Consider the following 21,513-nt stretch of genomic DNA (forward strand, 5'->3'; position numbering starts at 1 on the left):
ATAAGAATGTTGCATTATTCCTGGTAAGCGCTAAAATAATATGTATAAATATGTATCAAATGAACAGAAAAGACTAAAAGCTGATGAGATTATGTAATTTCTTTTAAGTAATAACTATATTATTAACGTCAATAGATTGGATAGTTCCCTTTTAAGGGGAAGATGTTATACCTAGCCAAAAAAGCATAACATTAGTTTTTGAGGTGATCCTGCTTGTTTTGAAAGTTACCTTGTTTTTGTGGAACCTGTCTTTGATTACCCTTGGTACATAGCTTTTGCAGTCTCATTACATTCTTTCTCATTTCTGTGTTTATCAGCCTTACACTACTATTTCCTGTAATCCTTTTACTTTCTCCAAAACAAAAAAAAGGAATTTTATGTCTCTATCTGAAAATTTACCAGAGAATCTAAGAACCAACCTGATAGGCATTGTCTATCAACAAACAAATGTAAAGTCTCCTAGTTTAGATGGACAAGAGAAAATATTATTCAAATATACACATAGATGTTTTAAATTTAATGTGAGTAGCCTGAAGACACTTTGTACAGTCCTATTCATGGTGGAGTTTCTTGTCATAAGAAAGAAGCAATTAATAACAGAAAAGCAATTATTTTCACCAGTTTAAAGAGGAAGATTCTGTGAAACATTTATATATGTTAGTACAGTTACCATATGCGAAACAGCACACACACAGATGCATTTTAATGTAAAGATATTGAGGAGGTGATTTTCATTTTTAAAAACAATTCCGAGGTATATTTTATTTAATGCCCATTCTTTATTATCTTCAGTTGCAGAAATAGCATCCTCATGAAACATTTTTATCAGTCCTTTGCAAAGATTACTACTTTTTTCATACTACTAAAAGCTCTAGAATTAGAAAAATTAAAGTTTTCTTTAAAGCCTCATTTTTAATCATTACTTTCCTGAAAGATAATGAAGACTGCCATTCTAATAGATCATCTGATTAAAGTCAGACATAAAATCATGTGGTACAGTAACTTGGATAACATGGTAACTGTTGTTAGGACTAAGAAGGCTATGAAAAAACTGGGAAAGTAGCAGAGTTGTATAGTTTATATTTAATAGCCAATAAGCATACTAGCCTTAGTATTATAAATCTTCATGGTACTCAAAAATGATTTAAGAAGTTTCCATTCAATTTTTCTGCATATGTAGCTAAATTATTACCACTCAGTTGAATCTAGAAAATACGCACACGCATATAATTTTATACACACATGTGCACACGCACACACACACGTCCATGATGATGAAGATAAATCCTTCACTATAGAAATTCCATCATGTGATTTTAATAAACCTACATCAAAACGAAGGTGTAAACAAACTCAAATTTAGAAATAAATAGCATGTTTAGCAGGCATGTACTTAAGGAGGCATCTATGTGGAGCAGTAAGGAACTTTAGTGTCACATATTGTTAAGACCCAAAACTTTAAATGCTCATTCATCAGAATTGCTTTGTGAACTTTACAGTCATTTCAAATCTTAAAAAAGGAGTACATTTACATTTCTACAAAACAATTTAATTTATCCTGTCTTAAAAGCTTTTTGCCCTATTATAGTATAATGGCATTACTAAAGTTATTATTGGTTCTATAATGCAGCGACTATTAATATATTAGTACCTGGCTCAGGTCTTGAAGGCATAGTTCAAGAAATTTGCATAGCATTCAACAGATTGTGATGATTATATTGTAGCTTTATAAACCTGAGAAATAAAATCCATTCAGAATGCCTTATTAAGAAAATCATTTTCATCCAGAATTTTATAAACTGCTTTTTCTGTTTGTCTATGCTGACTTCTGTTCTTTAGCTCTTAGATATTTTTGGTTCCTCCAAATTCAGCTCTATAACATGGATTCAGTGCTATACCAGGTGAATTTGTGTATTACAAGATTACTAGAAGTTGATCTTCCCTTATTTCAGTTACATACAATCTGAAACAATAAACTTACTCACTGGCATGCAAAACGAATTATGCTCTCATTTATGAGAAAACCATGCTCCAACACACAGTTGCTATTCAGATAAATCCATTCATGTCTACATGTTATTAGGTACTAAATTACCTTTAAAATAATTCAGTTATTTAAAAAGTAGAAGATTTTTATTAAAGGATTTTTAGAGCAAAAGAAGAAATGTAATTTTAGTACAGGCAACCATTTCTAACATGAATTCGCTGATCTAGAAAATTACTTTAATGCACATATCAATATACAAGCCAGTTGCTTAAATTTCAGCAATTCCATTTTGGCGTGTAATGAAAATACATGAGAACTTTTCATAGTAAAATAATAATTATGCATTCATTATTTTATCCCAGTAAAATAAAATTACAAGTTTTTATTTAATTAATTAAAAATTAATAAACATTTTTAACTGGAAAAAGAATCACTCTAGGTTTACTGTAGTCTTCCTATATTGAAAAAAGTTAAATGCGTTGATAGAAAAATACATCTTCAACTTTTTTTATGATAAAAAGACTTGGTAGCCACTTAATATAAGAATTGAAAATAGGGACATTGCAAACTTTAGAATACAATAGAGAGAGAAAGAGAGCCACAGAAAAAGTGAGAACAAATGCTCTTTTATTAAATACCTCTACTTAGATGTTTCAAACTCATGTACACTATTAAACTCAAATCATTTTCATTTTTAATATTTTAAAACTTCATGCCTGTCATAATGTTTGGCATACACTGGACCCTGAATAAATTGGTTTTGAGTAGAGAGTTGAACAGAAAATTATTTAATAAAAAACCTAGTTTGAAATTTACATCTTGTCATTCCCTAGCTGTTTACTTGTAGACATATTACTTATCTTTATTTATATTGCTGATGAGAATAATATACACCTTTATATTATTTCTGCTCTTTAATTATAAGGAACTATATTTTTGTGCATTAGAGAAATACTATTTCAACAAAAATGGTAAATTATTTTTAACAAAATATTTGATTTCTAATATCTTAAATAAAGACTCATTGGTAATTGTTTTTACTTTCCATTCATACTGATTTTATCTATTTAACCAAAGATTTCCATATTGAAAGGGAAATATGAATCACATATAACTTTAGTTGTATGGTAAGTATTTGAAAAACAGCTATATCTCTGCTATGCCTAAAAGTTCTGCTAAATAATCTGACTTGATTTGATATGGTCTTTGAATCACAATTTAATTCATTCCTGTTTATTTGTTCCTCTGGTATAAATCAGGTTATACATTATTTATTCATGTTTCCTTTTAAACCATCTCAAATTCATTGCTTATTATATTTCCAAAATGTACATAAATATGCATATATTTCATTCTCTTTCATCTACTTATGCAAATTTTTCATTTTGTATTTCAGCATTATCATTTTCATAAATAAATTTTTATGACATTCTTCTCATGACATTTCAACATATCCAGTTGCGTGGAGCATATTTGCTATATTTTAAACTCATGTTTTCATGGTTGGCTCTTCTCTCACATTTGCCCATTTTGTGCCATTCCTTGTATCTTCTTACCGTTTCTCATTTCAATATGACTGATTTAAGGTGAAATTCAATTTAAGAAGTGTCTTCCTACAATTTATGTTATTTAGTATGTGTCTAAACTCAGTGTTCACTAAGAATTTTATCTCAAATTATCTAACTTATAGGCAATCCAATTTGTAGAATAGCTTTTTAAATGTCCCAATTCAGAGCAGCAATAGAAGCCAGTCTGGATCATGCAGAAATGATGAACAATCTTTGTGAAGCAAACTTTGAAATCAAAGTTGATAAACTCACCAGTGTTACATCCTATCTCATTTTAATATGCATACTTTGTACTTGCATACATAGGATTGCATGTTCCTATCATATGTGTAAAGAAAATCAGATAGAAGTTTTACATGTGTTAGAATTATTAATCAATGAGAAACTGCATTTCCTTATGTTTTCTGTTAGATTTCCTTAACTATTCATTTATCTTAAGAATGAAAGGAATTAGTACAAGGTCAGGTTAACAATGATTAGACTGGTAAAGATGTAAAAGACTAAGTAACATCTAATGGACCAATAGCTTTTTACCAATATACTATAAAGAAGAAAGGAAATATTTCATGGGCTTTCACAGCACTTAAGAATGAATAATACTTTCAAAATAAAGACGAAGATTATTTAAGAGAGATTTGCAATGTTAGGTGAGATGTAAGTGTTCTTATTTACTCTCATAATACTTCGTGTTTTTATTTTAATTTAAGTTCTGTTAATGCTCTCATGAGAAAAAATAACAGTGTGACCGACAATCCAACATGTTCATTGGAAGAGGACTGTTCTGACTGACATAACATATAGCACCTATTTTGTGGTACCTTTCCTGAACTGGGAAAACACTGGTGCTGATTCCTCTCACTCTTCTCAATCTGTCTGGTGTATCCAAGCAAACATTTGGGAAATAATTGTCTATAGAACAGACAGAAGTCAACTGAGTCACATTGAAGTTTATACAGCATTAATGCTACTAAGTTATATGAAAAAGTAAACAGTAAAATAACAAAAATCTCTCTCAAGCTCTATACCTTCTTTCAGCTTTTGTGAAATCTCTTTATTGTCAAGTTTTTAAAAAGTGTTGGTTACACTTAATATCTTCATTTGATCACCTCTCATTCGCTTCCTAAAATACTGCATTCTGCTTTCTCTTTGTATTTTTTAAATTAGTCTCTCCATAGCAAAGCCCCTAAGACATATTGGTGGTCAGTCCCCATGGACAAGTGTCTGATCTTTTATAAACTTGATTTTCCTGCAACATTTGAGGTATAAAAATCTCTGTAATTCTTACATTTTTTTCTTGCCTTGGGATGTATCACTCTCTCTTTTATAATCAACTACTTTAGTCTCCTCTTCCAATAGCTGCTATTTTGTTCAAGTTACCCTGTATCTGTGCACTTGGGCAGTCTCTCTACATTGACCCTTGGCTTGACCCTGTGACTTGTTTAGGCCAATGGGACAGTAGCAAACTTAAAGTGAGAAGAGACTGGAAAAGTGCTTGCTCTACTCTTGTGACCCAAGAGGCATGAAATCAAGCCCAGTCATCACCTGTCACCCCTGCTGACAGCCAGTCTTCCCCCAGAATTAGAGCCCCCAAAAGCAGATGACTGGCAACTATAGATGCATTAGGGAGCACAGCTTAAATCAGAAGTGCCCAGTGGAGCCCTGTACAAATTGTCACTTCATATGTGAACTACAAAAATAATTGTTGATATAAGCCACTATGTTTTGGGATGATTTCCGAAACAGAAAAATTTAACAGATATACTAACTTTCCCTTTTGTAACTAAATCTTATTTAGTGGCACCACCATCTATTCTATCATCTATCTGGAGATCCAGGGTCTTTCTCAATTTTTTTTTTTCCCATATTGTCCTTCATCTAATAGGTCTTTAAGTTGTGCTGCTAGTTTTAAACCTCAAATTATTTTAATACTAAAATGATTGAGTATTTTATGAAGTTACATATTTGTGATTATAAATATATGTTAGAATTATTAAACCCCAATAATTAGAAGTAGAATGATTTGTTCATTTTGGAATATGGATTTAAATGCCTCTCTCCCTCTTTACATTCTGTATTCCACTGTCTCTTTCATAACACACAGTATTTCTGACTGCCTTATATGATGCAGGTATGAGCCTATTGTTAATTCTTTTATTTTATTTGTTATCTAATAAATTCTGAGCCTCTGAAAGTTTTTTGTAGTCTTCCTTCTAAAAGATAATACAGAGAATGAAAAGATAGTCTATTTGTTGAGGGTTTTGGGTTTTTTTTCATAATAAAAACCAGAACTTGTGTCTGTGGTTGTTTCACCGAGATGTAAAATCTCCATCATTTGATTCCTTGTTTAACCAAAGACTGTTTGCACAGCTTGCAAAGAATACTTCGATAGGAAATTAAATCTCTATAGTGTCTCTGTCTCATGGCCGTGTTTGTCAGCTTTCTGGACCAGAATTTCTATTCCCATTCACAAAGCTAAGTAATACCCACAAAATCCTTAAAGGAATTTAAAATTAAGTTTCTGACCATTAGAATACAAGAGGGAAAAACTGTTAGATGTTTGGCATTGGAAACTTATATGAGTGTCTTTTTAAATCACACCTATCATAAGTGCTATGAACAGGAAGCATTTAAAAATACTGCCAACATTTTTTTAGCTACTTAAACTTTGCTACTTTGCTCAAAACGACATGCCCTTTCTAAAGTAATCATGGAAACAGTTGAAAACAAGGTTTCTGCTGAGCAGCCTCTCAATATAGCTTTAGGAGTTGATTGAATGTATGAATATTATAGGACGTTGTTAATGCTGACCTTATTGAAACAACAACCATCAATTAACTGTGTGCTTATGCACTTAGCTATTTCTTTTTACTTGCATTTAATGTGCCTTACTCATAGTAGGTATTCAGTAAACAATGTTAGAATAAATGAAAATTAACCAACATAAGTTATTTCTCTATTCAGATTTCTTTTGTAACTTTTTATCCCTTTGTCAGCAGGAAATATATCCTGATGTTGTAAAATAAATTGAGGAAATATATAGTTTTAGAGTCTAAGAAATACACTCCACCTCTTTTATAAAATTTTCTCTCTCTTTAAATTAGTGTGCTGGTTAGAGGAGGAAACTTGTGTAGAGGCAATGTAGGATTCTAAAATACAGAATTTGAATATGTGTGATAAAGATCTAAATCATACGAAATTGATGGGCGCTCCACGGGGTCAGTGTAATTGAGTGTGGGGAGATGGAGGGAGAGATGAGGAACAGCTACATGAATTTAATCAAATTGCATTCTTCAGAAAGTACGTTTAAAATTCAACTGAATAAGAATGATGCCCAATAAACAGTGCTAAGCTTAACCCTTTAATTAGTTTTTCTTGAGAATTTTTTATCGAAACTGGGCCTGTTATCGCTATTCTTAATATGACATCAACAAAACGTAAATTAAGTCTAGTAAACTTCAGCTACAATTAGGTGTTTTTTTCCATTTATATAAGAAAATATTATTAGAAATCAACAATTTTCCTACTTTATATATTCAGATTCTTTTTTTTTTTTTTTTTTGGTTTGTATCTTGAAACAACTAGCATACTCAAAAATTAGATTTATATGTTTAGGGTAAATGCTGTTATGTAAGATTAGAGGGGTTTATAGGGGTTTGGTTAAATGAAATAGCAAATGCACAACAATAAGCCATTAAAATGGCTTAATCATCAATTCAAAGCACTGATGGACCGCTGTTTATGGAGAGGAGTGTACCCTACTTTCTCACCAACCCTTCTGCTTCCTATTTGGCATGCATCCAAATTTCTGCTGTGTTAACATTTGCTCCTGGGAGGCGATGAAAGAAAAAAGGTCCATAAGGTTTCCATTGGCCCAGATAGTAGAAACATCTGCTGAATTCACTAGCAGCTTGCTGGCCCAAGTCAGCAGGGAGAGTTGATGCTTATCAACCCTGCCATATGAGTCGATATTTCCTGCGCCCTGGAGCTACACAAGCTTAATCAAGAAAGAATAAGGAAGTGCATTACATGTCAGAATTCCCTCATTAAACAAGCATTATGTTTTTTAAAGTAACTATCATGGCATTATAAATTATGAGTTTAGTAGTAATGAAATTCAAATTCTAACAAATAGCAGTTTATTGGATCACTTTATCATTAATTAGATCATTTTGAGTAATGATGGATTCCATGCATTTAGAACTTTGCTTAGAGAGATTTGACCGTTAAACTGGAGGAGTTGGCTGTTGCTGTTGTCAGTGAGAAAAAGTTTGTTGGAAAAAGCATGTATTACTCTTTCTTTCATAAGGTCATCTGTATAGGTAACTTTAAGATTAGCTGGTCAATTATTCCAATAATGAGAATTGGGATTATAGTTCCAAAAGTGAATTTAGTGAATCATTATTAAATGTAATTATTAATTTTAACACACATACACATATACTTGCCATTTTGAAAGTAGTTGCATTTAAAAGTCTGCACTTATTCCCATGTTGCTGCCAATACCCCAACCCCTTGGAACTTTTTACAATTGCCCTTTGAGTCTGTGTCCTCATGTTTCAAATGCAGTGTCCTACGTTTGAAAATTTTTGATAAATTATTGTTAAGTCCAATGATTTATTAAAATTTTTGAAAACATAACACTCAATAGATATTTAAACTTGAGCAATGAGATGAATCAGCTATTATGAATAATATATATCAGTGTAATATATATCATTTATAAATATAGCATGTTTTTTATATATATATATATATATAAAGAGAAAGCTGCGTCTCTAAATCTATCCATCTATCTATTATAGCACGCATCTTTGGTTTCATATCTATCAAAGCATATAAGACTAGGATTTTGAAATGAAAATCTGTTGTTGCATAAATTGTATATAGAACTCATGAAATATGTCATAATCTATTTAGCTCCAATCTGATATAGAAAGGACATAAGACAACTAGGAATAGTTTTGAGCATGAATAATGTGACTGCTCTTATTGGAAGAGCCTTTATTTCCACAGATAGGCTATGCATAAATGTTGTTTTTTGTTAATCTGATGTTATGGTTGCAATGCCCACTTTGCTAGAACAGCAGCATAATTCTTGGTTTCATATATTATGATAATGCCCATGAGACTCAAGAAGCTTTATCCGACATCAAGTTTACCCAAAGGTCACAAGATAGGTGATACAGGGATGCCAAGAACTAGCAGAGGCTTTGTGACTACCTGAAATGCTTCTGAATGTGCACAGTCACTCCTTACCCAAGACTAGACTGAGTTGGTATCCGCTCCCTCATCTCAGAGAAGCCTCCAGCTCTGGAATCCATTCAGTTTTTATGCCTTGTTAGTCACACAGCCTTCTCAGGATTATGTCATCAGTTCCCATTCTCTGATACAAGATCATCTAATCAATACTGATAATTCATTATTCAATAAATAATCTTGACAGTGAAATGCAGGTGCTTAGTCCAGTACATAGCAACTCATTTATTTTAGATCCAGTTTACACCCATGAATTCCTTGAACAGAAAAGATGATTCAACCGAGAGTCAACTTTTTAGGATTTCCTGAGACTAGAGAAGAGACCAAGAACCATCTGTAAACCCTTTCTTTCCAACACTGTAGCGAAGAGACCATTGGTTTTGCTATGGATATATTTTTTTCCAGTTATCATTTTGCAACCATCTCTCCAGAACATTGTTCAAACTTAAGGAGTTAGATGAGATATTTTAAAATTCCATCTCAATTTATTTTATTGAAGTTTAATTTTAATAATTTCCACTAAACACAGTTTAATTTATTATAGTTTTCAAATTAACAGATTAAAAGTGTAGTAACCACCAACCCAGAGGGATATGAGAAGATGGTATTAATTCCTTCTCTGCCTAATCAAAAATATAATTCTTTGAGCTGAGTTATCTGTACAAATCTATACAAAGTATCAAGTTTCATTTTAATGTTTTCCCACAGCAGTTTCCACTTGCTGTCATAGGGCAATGTTCCCCTAGATATAATGTGGCACTTACAAAGGACTTGAACATCAAAGCATGTAAACATGGACAAGATGGGTGAAATCAACATTAATGAAATCTTTGTGCATTCAGAAATGATCAAACAGTGAAAAACACACCCTATTAACCACTGTTATTACATTTTACTTTCAAAAGGGAGCTTGTTCCTTAGGGAATATTCCAAGTTGATTCGTAAGTTACTGCATATTGATCAACACTTAAATAATTAAGGTGACATCATTTTGAACACACTGTTCATGTGTTCAAAAATATGTATCCACTATATCCCAGGGAATATCTTATGCTCGTTAGAGAATGAAAAGTGCTGTGTTTCTACCTCTGCTGTCAAGGACTTTCAACATGTCTCAGGTTTATATAGCAATGGTTACCTTGGGCATAAAATTTCAGTTATTGGAAAAGAAAACACTTACTTCTATATTAGTCGGATGAATTATTTTATAAAGCTTATAAAATGCAGTCTTATACAGGAGAAAAACTCAAATGTTTTGTTACCTCACTTTTGTTGCCTTTCAGGAACTCATTATTTATTTGATAGCATAGTATTGCTATCCACTCAGGGAAATATATCTTTGAAACAAAGAAAAATGTTTTAAACATAATATTTACATCCATAGATAGTTTACCAGCAATACTTTCGTTTCTCCCAGATAGCTATTGCAGTTTTAAAAACAAAATGGAAGTCCTCCATTATTAATTAAAGAAACTTCTCAAGGCAATGACATTTTAGTGTGGAAGTAAGGGGTAAACTGTCTATCAAAGAGTAAGGGTTATATGGAAATGTGGGTAACAATCTTGTTTTAGTATAAGCTCAAGTCAGTAAAATATGGGTTTTCATTTACTAGAAGGTTATTTACAGTGTAGAATAAAAAATACCAAGAGGTTGGTTACCTTTACAATAAATCCCCATGATTTCATGGATTCTTTGATATTTTCTCAGTAAGGTTCTTGATTGTAAACACAACTTTTACAGGGATTCATCTCTGAGATTAAAAATCCTTGAATTAAGGATAATGATTAAGTAGCAGAAAAATTGTATCTTCTGAGAATGTATATTGAGTCATGGCACTTCCTTCAATGGCTTCCTTCAATGCGACTGCATGTAGAATAGATGTCAGCTCCTTATTATGATATAAAAAACCCTGCATGATTTGCCTTAACCTTCTTTTCTACCTCATCTTGGGTTATCTCATCTGTTTCTCCACATGCTCCAAACTCACTGTATTTTTTGTTTGTTTCATTTCCCAGCTCCTTCAATAGCCAACGTTTTTCCTGCCTCTGGCTCAGGACCTTTACATCAGCTAACTTACTTTTTGAAATACTGGTTCCCTCTCAAACATTCTTATCCTCTATCACTTTTTAAATGCCTGATTTTTTCTCCCTATTTGGTTTTCAGCTGAAATAGCAACACCTTTTTCCCTTTATGTATTTGTGTTGTTTTCCTGCCTGTCTTTAGGCTGTAAGTTCTAAAGATAGAACTTTACATCATTTCTACCTTGTTCACAGTTGTATCCCCAGCAGCTACCATGTGAAGCACATTCTAGGCACAAAACATATATTTGTTGAATAAATTAATGTCATGGAAGTATCTTTCATAGGCAAAATCCATTACAAATGGAAAGATAGGTTTCAGAAAGCATAAACATTGTATATGTTTATAATGTTAGTAAACGATGTTTGAGTAAATTTGAAGATCTCACTGGCTTTATTAGGCAATTCATGAATGGGGCAGCATCCCATCTATCAATAAGAATGAAACTCTAAGGGGGTAGTACAAAATAGAAAGTTTTTATAGGAAGAAGGGTGGGGCAAGAAAGCTATTAGCAAAACTTATGAAAGGATTATTCTTAGGCTAGGCCATCTTCTTTTGGGGGCAAGGGGAACTGCATGATTTTTAACCTGCAGATCACCTCTTCTTCTTTTGGGGAGTGGCAGGATGGAGAGGGCCAACGTGACAGATTACCTCATTGGTGCTGACTGGAAAATTTCAAACTGGTTGATTAAGGCTACGTTTCTGAAGGTCAAAACTGCAATTAGGTTAGGTATTAAATCTAGGTTTGGTATCCTGGGCTTTAGCACAAGTCATGACATTTTGGGCCTGTGTTTTTTTCTGTTTAACAATATTTATAGTTCATATGCCTAATGTGAACTGATTATACATGATTAAGTGACATGTGTTTGATATCACATTTTTTCTTACCTGTATCTTACATCAATGTCATCTCAAAATTCCTTATTACATCCCATAATCCAAAGAGTTATAATCCAAACAGACATCTGTGTCACTCTTTTATATGAATATCTCTATTCAGTACACCAATGCAATTATTTAAATTTTCTGCAGAGAATAATACATGAAAAGAATATTAATATATAGGCAACTTGAAATGGTCAATATAATTTTATGCATGCATTGTATGCATAGATGTGTTATAATCCAAAAGAAAGATGTTACCAAAATATATCTACTGCATATAAGTCAAATCATTAACTAGCAACAATATATTAAGCAACAATTAAGAGTTGGTATAATTTTTTTTCATTTGAATTAAGGAAAACTAGCATGAAAACCAGATTGAAGTCTTAATATTTTCTCAATTTATAATTTTTCTCACTATCTTTACCTTATTTTGCTAGTTATATTTGTATATTTGAAACAGTTGTATATTTGAAATTAAGATTTAATGATACTTTATTTTCTAACTTTTTATTCCTTTTAACTTGTTCCTAGAAATGTTACTAGGAATATTAATTTTCCTTGAGATTATAAAATATTTTAAGATGTACTATAATGCAATATTTTTGCTTTTTTAAATATATCAACCTTCTAAGACCTACTGAATAAAACAAGAATATATGTATTAATTTCCCCCTTTTTAGTATCAGATTGAAATTTTTCCCAGGGATTTCAATTTTAAACAGTTATGTCCCACTCAGTCCTTTTTTTTTTTTTTTTTTTGTCTCCAGAAGATTGATTATTGTACGCTCAGCACTATATTCCTCACCCTGTCTTCAGAAGAGTCCTGCCATCTGTGTGTTCCTTTCCAGAATATTTCCTCCAGGTTGACATCTCAATTTAGAATTTAGTTACGTGATTAAGCTTCACTGTGAACCAGACTGTGATTGTGGTCATAAATTTCTTTTCTCTGGAAGGCTGCCTCTCAAATGTTTATCAGTTAGCAAGTAAAGCTAGTCAGTTCTAGGTCTTGCTCATTCACCCTGAAAACAGTATTCTGGAAAGATAAAATGACTTAATGCACACATAATTACCATGTAAGCCTGTTTTGACGTTATAGAAATAATTTTAAAACCCTATTATTCATTTATATTGCCTTGCAAGACATAGAGTTTCCTTTTCATTTAAAAATTATTTCCTTTGCTTTTTATTCTTCCACATCACAAACTTGAAGATCTTTTTTGTATAGGAAGAAAAGAATCCTTGTGAATATAAACATGAACTATTCATCGAGTTCACTTTTTCCTTGAAAAATTGTATGTGCTCATTCAAGAAATTATTGTTTGAATTTTTGAGGAAAAAAACATGTTAGGGAATAAATTAAATATAGATAAATTAATGAAAACAAAATATATTTTAATTTTTTAAAATAAAAATCTGTTTTGGCTGTAAAACTAGATAGGTTTATATTTAATCTAGTTCACTAGGTCCATGGTATGTAAACAACTTTTGTTTATTATGCATTTTGGCAGGGTAATAAGCAGAAAAACAAGCTAAGAATATAAAGAACTGAATTTGTACAGATACAGGTTAAAAAAATGTTGGGAATATCTTCTTAATCAGATAATGTTTTAAAACATGATAAAGCAATATAACCACTAAGAAAGAACATAAAGCAGCCATAAAACAATGTTTCCCAGGATTTTATAAATATTCTCTGCAGCTTAGAATTTTGTAATGTAGAGAAAGCACATTTTGTGATATGGCTTAGCAATATAAAATTAATGGAAGAAATTGGAGAAACCTACTTTATGTAGAAAGAATGTGCTGGGAATATTTATAATACAAAAGGCTGAGGTATACAATCACACAAAAATATTTTTGAAATGCAAAGGAAGGCACATATAAAATGTTACATTCCACCTGTATTGCAAATTTCTGTAGGGCCAGCCCTGATCCTGATAATCAAGAAATAACGCTAATTATAAATACTATCATAGACACAGCAAATGGTGACTAGTCTTGGTATAATATTACGTAGTTAACTGGATCACCTACTGACAGTTACTGTGTAGGTCAATTGGGAATAATCCAGTGGTTATCTCATAAGTTCCCTAGTCTGCTATGTGTGTCCAGGAAAATGTTATCATATTCTGGAAAAGAGAAAGAGAGGTGAAATTTCTACAGGAGAATTAGGATTCTTTGCTCAGGAGATGTGGGAGCCACTGTAAATCTGAAAGAGCCTTTTGTCATGGACCAGAAGCCAACAAAAGACTAGGACCAGCCTTTGGGTACCCAAGAGTTTCTGCTCCAGGAGTTGGGAGCAGAATGGGTCACTCACAATGGCCATAGTGAACACAGGATCTAGTCTACAGGATTGTAACTGCTGAAGCTTCCAATTTGGCATTGTTACACTTCGGTATCAGGATGAAAAAGCCCTTCCAACCTTTCCTGGCCTTGCAAGACCCACAGCCCGCCAGCTTTGTTTCTTCCCTGCATTGGTCTGGCAGTTGCAATGGAACACAGGTCTCCAAAGTACTTCCTGTCTCTATGGAAACTGGCAAGCAGCACCAGACTGATGGCCATGTTCTATAGTGGCTGGGCAGAGGGGTGGCACAGAAGGTGGATAGCAGGTGTTATACTCTGTAAGGCGAGCTGAATCTGAGAGGATGGAGTAGAATCAAAGAAAAATAAATTGTATGTGGTAGCCTAGGAAAACAGAATACTTAAAGTTTTTCAGACAAACCTAGAAGTTGGAATAAAAGGAAAAAATGACTGGAGAATTTTAAGTGTTTGAAAGAACACAGGGGCATTCCAAAAGTGGAAATATTTTGTACTTAGTTATCAGTCTTAATTTTTCCTCTAATTTCCCTTCTCACATGATAGAGCATTCATCATAGTTCTCTTGAGAATTATAAGCCTCCATTAATGACATTTGTGCTTTTCAAACCAATAGGCTTTAGTATGCAATGTGTGTTTCAGTCCATACAACTACTGAGCCACAACTTTCACATTAGAAGGTTATTTGTTTAGAATGCCTTCAGTAATTTAGTGGAAGTAATAGCATGCTGTGTGAGCATTTAGATATATTTTTAGACTTTAATTTAAGCAACAAGAATGATCTTGAACTTTCTAAAATGCAGGTTCTTTGTGTAAATGCCCCGAACCAGTTGATAGAACAGATGAGAGAGAGAGGATGAGAGAGAGAGAGAGAGAGAGAAGCACAAAGCTGAGAATAGTAGAAGGGAAGACCCTAAATAATAGTAGACTATCTTTGTATTTCATTTAAAAATGAGTTACCTGTTTCTGTCATTTCTTGTTGAGGTTTATATTTAAGAATCTTTAACCTATTTTGTGTCTACTAATCTATCTGGCATTTGGGTTTTTTATAACCAAAATAAGAGAACCTTAACATGAGACCAGTATTTTACATTTAAAATAGGGTTCTTGAGCAAACACAAAAATATTTTAAAACAAAGCAAAACATTATTTATGCCATTTGATACAGGTGCCAATACCTCTGTTGAATTAAATAATTTTGTAGACTGAGTTGACAGTTTTTGCTATGTATAAATATATTCCAAAAGGAGGGCTCAAAATATGTGACATTTTTTATGTCATGAGGAGTTTACACTTTTTTATTGAATCACTGCATCTTAAATTCTCTTCACATCTTGTTCTTACTTGTTCCCATTCATTGTTTTTAAATCTGGTTCTTCCTTTGAGAAAGTTTTGCTCATTTTCAGGAAGGAAAAATAATGAGGTCCTTAGTTCCTGTCAAATAACCCACAAAATTTGATCATTTACCCTGAAAAGTCACTAACTGTTAACTCCCTCTCAGATGTGCAGAGCCTCAACCTCTGCCTGTCTGTCTAGATATATCTCAGGTGATTATTGCTCTTAGTAAGTAAGCACTCATGCACAGTGTGCACTGATCCAGTGTTGTGGCCCACATTTAATCTTTAGCACAGGAAAAGAGATGGAGAAAACCGTTGCTTTCACTCATCATCCATTCAGGAGATAGCAAGGCTTGAATAAAACCATTTATGGCAGCAGAGCCATGCTTTGGGATCAGTGTTCAAGCATGCATCTTCCCCTGTCTGCTCTCTTTCAACAATACTGCTGGCTTCAAATATCTCTCTTCACTGTTATGCTTATTGCTTCTCTATGCTAATGGCACATCACGGCCTGCCACCAAGGTTGAGGTGGCCATAATCTTAGAATTTGTCTCTTTGTGTTCTGTGTGACAGTGTGCTAGGTTCTTGGTGGTCAGACAGGAAGGCATGCAACAAACGTGTGAGGGAAAGACAACTCTTAACTAACTGAGGTCAACAGGAGTCAAGTTTCAGTTAACTTGATTTTGAACTTGGTAATTGCTAATCTAGACAAAGCAAAGTTTGAACCAATCTTTTCCTAAGTGTATGACAGGTGGAAACATTGAAGAAATAATGGCAACTATTTAAAGACAGGGTCAGGAGAGCTATCTTTTCAAAATATTGACCAATCATTCTTCATTAAAGTGTCTTTCACAGCAGTAAATTAACAAATTATTTACATATAATTACTGAAAGTGACCTAAATGGTTTTCAACCAATGATGCTAGTTAGAGAGGAGTAAATTCAGCAGCCTAAGAAAAGCTAGCAGTTCAGTGGGGAGAGGGATAAATTAGGAGGTTGGGATTAACATATACACACTACTGTATATAAAATAGATAATCAACAGAGACTTATTACATAGTGCAGAGAACTCTACTCAGTTCTCTGTAATAACCTATATGGGAAAAGAATCTGAAAAAGAATAGATGTATGTATATGTATAACTAAATCACTTCGCTGTACACCTGAAACTAACACAACATTGTAAATCAGCTATACTCCAATATAAAATAAAAATTAAAAAGAAAATTTTTAAAAACCTAGCATTTCAAGATTACTGTCCAGGAGCAGAGAAAAAGGGAGCTCATTTTATTGGGAGAATGGTGGGGGGGAGGGGAAAAAGACTGTTGGAAAGTGATATGAGGAAAAAGGAAAAAAAACAATTAAAGAAGAGACTCACACTATGAAGAAAAAGAACTTCAAAAGCAGAAGTATACTGCATTGGAGAGAGTTTATTGGTTTTTCAGAAAAAACAATAACAACAACAACAAAACAACTTTATGCTAAAAATGTATGTAACAGCCCCCTCAGAAAACATTGAGAGTGGCTTTTTCAGTGGTGTTCTGTAAACGTTTAACCACTGGCTCTGTAGGAAAACATTGACTTGCGTTGTAAGCCAATTACCATGGTGAAAATACTCCGAGTTTCAAGCTACCAAGTTATGTCATCACTGAGCATAAAGGGAGAAGACCTGCAGTCAGTTGACTCTCTCACCAGTTGAGCTGGTGTCAGTTGGCTCTAGCATATCACTGCTTTTACTTGAATTTCAAATGTTCCTTCGCTTATTTAAAAATAGATATAAATGGTCTAAATGCATCTTAGGAATGTTTGACTCCAAACTATATGTTTCTTTTATAACAGCCACTGAGTCAGAATTAAGCTCACTTTATTTTCAAAGTGACTCTATGGTTACACATGTGAGGTTTGAAGACTGAGGGCAAAAGTTGAATACCTGGCTGCCACACTTTCTAGCCATGTGACTCTGGGCACATCGTTGAATGTTTCTTTGCATCAGTTCCCTGTCTTCCAGATTGAGATGATGACAAGGTTGGCATGAAGATTAAATCATTGATAATGGAAATGCACTTCGAATAGTGCCTAGCATATTATGAATACTCAGTGAAGATTTGCTGTATTTTTCATATATTTACTGCTGGCTTAGTGATGGTTGAGGGAGGAGATAACACAGAAGGGCACTATTAAAATGGATGTTGATGCAAGGGAAATTGGACCAGGAACGGAAGATGAAATATTTTCCATCTCAGAGGTCCATCTACCTAAGAGGGCTTCGGTATTATATTATATTTGGTATATAGTATATATTATCATACTTAATATTCAAAAAAAGTTAGTGTTTTCTATGTTTTTTTTCCCTTGTGGAGCATAAATTTATCACAGTCTGTCTTTTTGTGTCCCATTTTGGGAGCTGACAATGGTATTCGATATGTCTGTTCTAGATCACCATCTGTTATATCTTATGTACAGCCCTTAAGATTTTTAAGCAGAACTTTACAAAAAATGTTTTAAGACATGATACTGATAAGGCTTTTATTATTTAATTTTTCCATATTTTTTTTCTCATTGAGGAATTAGTCTCTCCTTCTGCTCCTCCGTTTTGACCATGAACAAATGCAGCAGGCTTGAGTTACTTTAATCATTCTGTTGTCACAAATTCCCCTACAAATGCCGGCAATTGCTCCAAGGGATGCTTTCATTTTGTACAGTGAGTGCCTAGTGCTCTAATCACAGTACAGAATGTTAAGCTATGTAGCTGATTCTAAGGTAAGTAAGATGCCCTAGTTACCTGACCCTTAATTAGTTTAGAAACAAGTAAGGGGGATTGATATTTATGCAAAAAATAAAAAGAAATAAATACAAGGAAAGGAGGAGGAAAATGATGGCCATAGGTTGCCTGGAAAAATAGCCAGCTTCTACAATTCCAAATTGGAAGTTGTGTTTCCTTTAAGTCTCATCATAAACTTGTTTGGAAAAAAATGAATCCTCTGAAACGTGGGATGGCGGTGAGCTTAGCCAGAGGAAGGATCTTTTTAAAATTGCAACAAAAAGAATAAAATACCTAGGAATAAACCTACCTAAGGGGACAAAAGACCTGTATGCAGAAAACTATAAGACACTGATGAAAGAAACTAAAGATGATACAAACAGATGGAGAGGTATACCATGTTCTTGGATTGGAAGAATCAACATTGTGAAAATGACTATACTACCCAAAGCAACCTACAGATTCAATGCAATCCCTATCAAGCTACCAATGGCATTTTTCACAGAACAAGAACAAAAAATTTCACAATTTGTATGGAAACACAAAAGACCCCAAATAGCCAAAGCAATCTTGAGAAAGAAAAACGGAGCTGGAAGACTCAGGCTTCCAGACTTCAGACTATACTACAAAGCTACAGCAATCAAGACAGTATGGTACTGGCAGAAAAACAGAAATATAGATCAATGGAACAGGATAGAAGCCCAGAGATAAACCCACGCACATATGGTCACCTTATTTTGGATAAAGGAGGCAAGAGTATACAATAGAGAAAAGACAGCCTCTTCAATAAGTAGTGCTGGGAAAACTAGACAGCTACATGTAAAAGAATGAAATTAGAACACTCCCTAAGACCATACACAAAAATAAACTCAAAATGGATTAAAGACCAAAATGTTAAGGCCAGACACTAGAAAACTCTTAGAGGAAAACATAGGAAGAACACTGTGACGTAAATCACAGCAAGATCCTTTTTGACCCACCTCCTAGACAAGTGGAAATAAAAACAAAAATAAACAAATGGGACCTAATGAAACTTAAAATCTTTTACACAGCAAAGGAAACCATAAACAAGATGAAAAGGCAACCCTCAGAATGGGAGAAAATATTTGCAAATGAAGCAACTGACAAAAGATTAATCTCTAAAATGTACAAGCAGCTCATGCAGCTCAATATCAAAAAAACAAACAACCCAATCCAAAAATGGGCAGAAGACCTAAATAGACATTTCTCCAAAGAAGATATACAGATTGCCAACAAACACATGAAAGGATGCTCAACATCACTAATCATTAGAGAAATGCAAATCAGAACTACAATGGGGTATCACCTCACACCAGTCAGAATGGCCATCATCAAAAAATCTACAAACAGTAAATGCTGGAGAGGGTGTGGAGAAAAGGGAACCCTCTTGCACTGTTGGTGGGAATGTAAATTGATACAGCCACTATGGAGAACAGTATGGAGGTTCCTTAAAAAACTAAAAAGAGAGCTACCATATGACCCAGCAATCCCACTACTGGGCATGTACCCTGAGAAAACCATAATTCAAAAAGAGTCATGTACCACAATGTTCATTGCAGCTCTATTTACAATAGCCAGGACATGGAAGCAACCTAAGTGTCCATCAACAGATGAATGGATAAAGAAGATATGGCACATATATACAATGGAATATTACTCAGCCATAAAAAGAAACGAAATTGAGTTATAGTGAGGTGGATGGACCTAGAGTCTGTCATACAGAATGAAGTAAGTCAGAAAGAGAAAAACAAATATCATATGCTAACACATATATATGGAATCTAAAAAAAAAAAAAAATGGTTCTGAAGAACCTAGGAGCAGGACAGGTATAAAGACACAGACGTAGAGAATGGACTTGAGGACACGGGGAGGGGGAAGTTTAAGATGGGAAGAAGTGAAAGAGTGGCATGGACATATATACACTACCAAATGTAAAATAGATAGCTAGTGGGAGGCAGCCACATAGCACAGGGAGATCAGCTTGGTGCTTTGTGACCACCTAGAGGGGTGGGATAGGGAGGGTGGGAGGGAGATACAAGAAGGAGGAGATAGGGGGATATATGTATATGTATAGCTGATTCACTTTGTTATAAAGCAGAAACCAACACACCATTGTAAAGCAATTATACTCCAATAAAGATGTTAAAAAACTAAAAAAAATTAAAAGACTAAGAACCTCAAAAAAATAAAAATAAAAATTAAATAAGCCTCAATGATATGATCAATGCATTTTAGAAATTCTTGTTGATGGTAAACAAGATGGATACTATACCACACCTAGACTGCATTCTCCCTTGCCATCATACTCTATCCTAGTTTCTGATTATTTTGCAGAAACTCCTTAGCAAGTTTCTCTTCCTCTGTGCATCTTTCTGTGATTCATACAAGGCAAGGCATGTAGTAGGGCCCCCAAAATACTATTTTGATGAATACATTGAGGATGAATCCTTAACTTTGTAACATACTAATTTTTCTAATTGGAAAAATTAGTAATGTCTTTAGAAAGACTCTCTGAGATTGAATTAAATGACAACCTGTCAACTTTGAGCCAGGAGGAGTTAAAAGAGAAAAGTAGAAGCTCACTTGATGCTGTCTCCAGGTTAAAACCAGAAGTAAAAGGCAGTTCAAAGCTTTGAGAAGAAGTTTGACTGCCTACAACACTGGCTTTTGAATTGATTTTGGAAACCACATATCCTAAGGGTATTCAGGATTAGTAAATTCTCCATATGAGTTTGCTCTTTATTGGGAAAAACTAAATTATTTGACTGCAGGGATTTTAGGCTGCAAGGTCCCAGGGAACTGAAGTCAGAATCCATGTGGGGAGAAGATGGAGGGAAGCTGTCCTAATCGCCTACCTGGAAGGACAAAGTCTAGGTGTGCTAGTGTCTGTAGAGTCCCTGGAATGTAGAACACCGTAACAAATATTAGTTTCTTCTATAGGCCAATAAGGAAAGACAGAAATAATTATCAAATGTAAGTTCTAAATAGGATAAGATATTTAAGGGCAGTTAACATTGATATCTTCCCTTATTTGATTTTAATGTTATAATTGAAATTTATGAGGACATAGTTCAGCTAGGTATGAATTCAAAGTTTCATTTTTGAAAGAGTACTCTTTTTTTTTTTTTTTCCTTTCATTGTTTTCTAATTCACATTTAAACAAATAGTGATATGACCCAGCAGCCTTTGTGGAAAAATAAGAATAAAATGTTGAAATTTCAGAACAAACTCCAACTGGTTCACTGACTCTGTTTCACCATGGAAAAATCACTTAACCACTCAGTGTCAGTTTACCCATC

At 33.6% G+C, this 21,513-nt stretch overlaps 1 protein-coding gene across 1 annotated transcript in view; it reads left to right on the forward strand.

The window, feature by feature from the left end:
- The first annotated feature begins 17,613 nt into the window (after window positions 1-17,613).
- Window positions 17,614-21,513, forward strand: part of CADM2 (cell adhesion molecule 2) — a 243,622-nt gene continuing 239,722 nt past the window's right edge. The window contains exon 1 of the mRNA XM_061192976.1: window positions 17,614-17,651. Within this exon, the coding sequence (XP_061048959.1) occupies window positions 17,614-17,651 (38 nt within the window). The remainder of the gene's footprint in view (window positions 17,652-21,513) is intronic.

Source organism: Eubalaena glacialis, chromosome 6 (genome assembly GCF_028564815.1).
Source record: "Eubalaena glacialis isolate mEubGla1 chromosome 6, mEubGla1.1.hap2.+ XY, whole genome shotgun sequence".
Lineage (NCBI taxonomy): Eukaryota > Metazoa > Chordata > Mammalia > Artiodactyla > Balaenidae > Eubalaena > Eubalaena glacialis.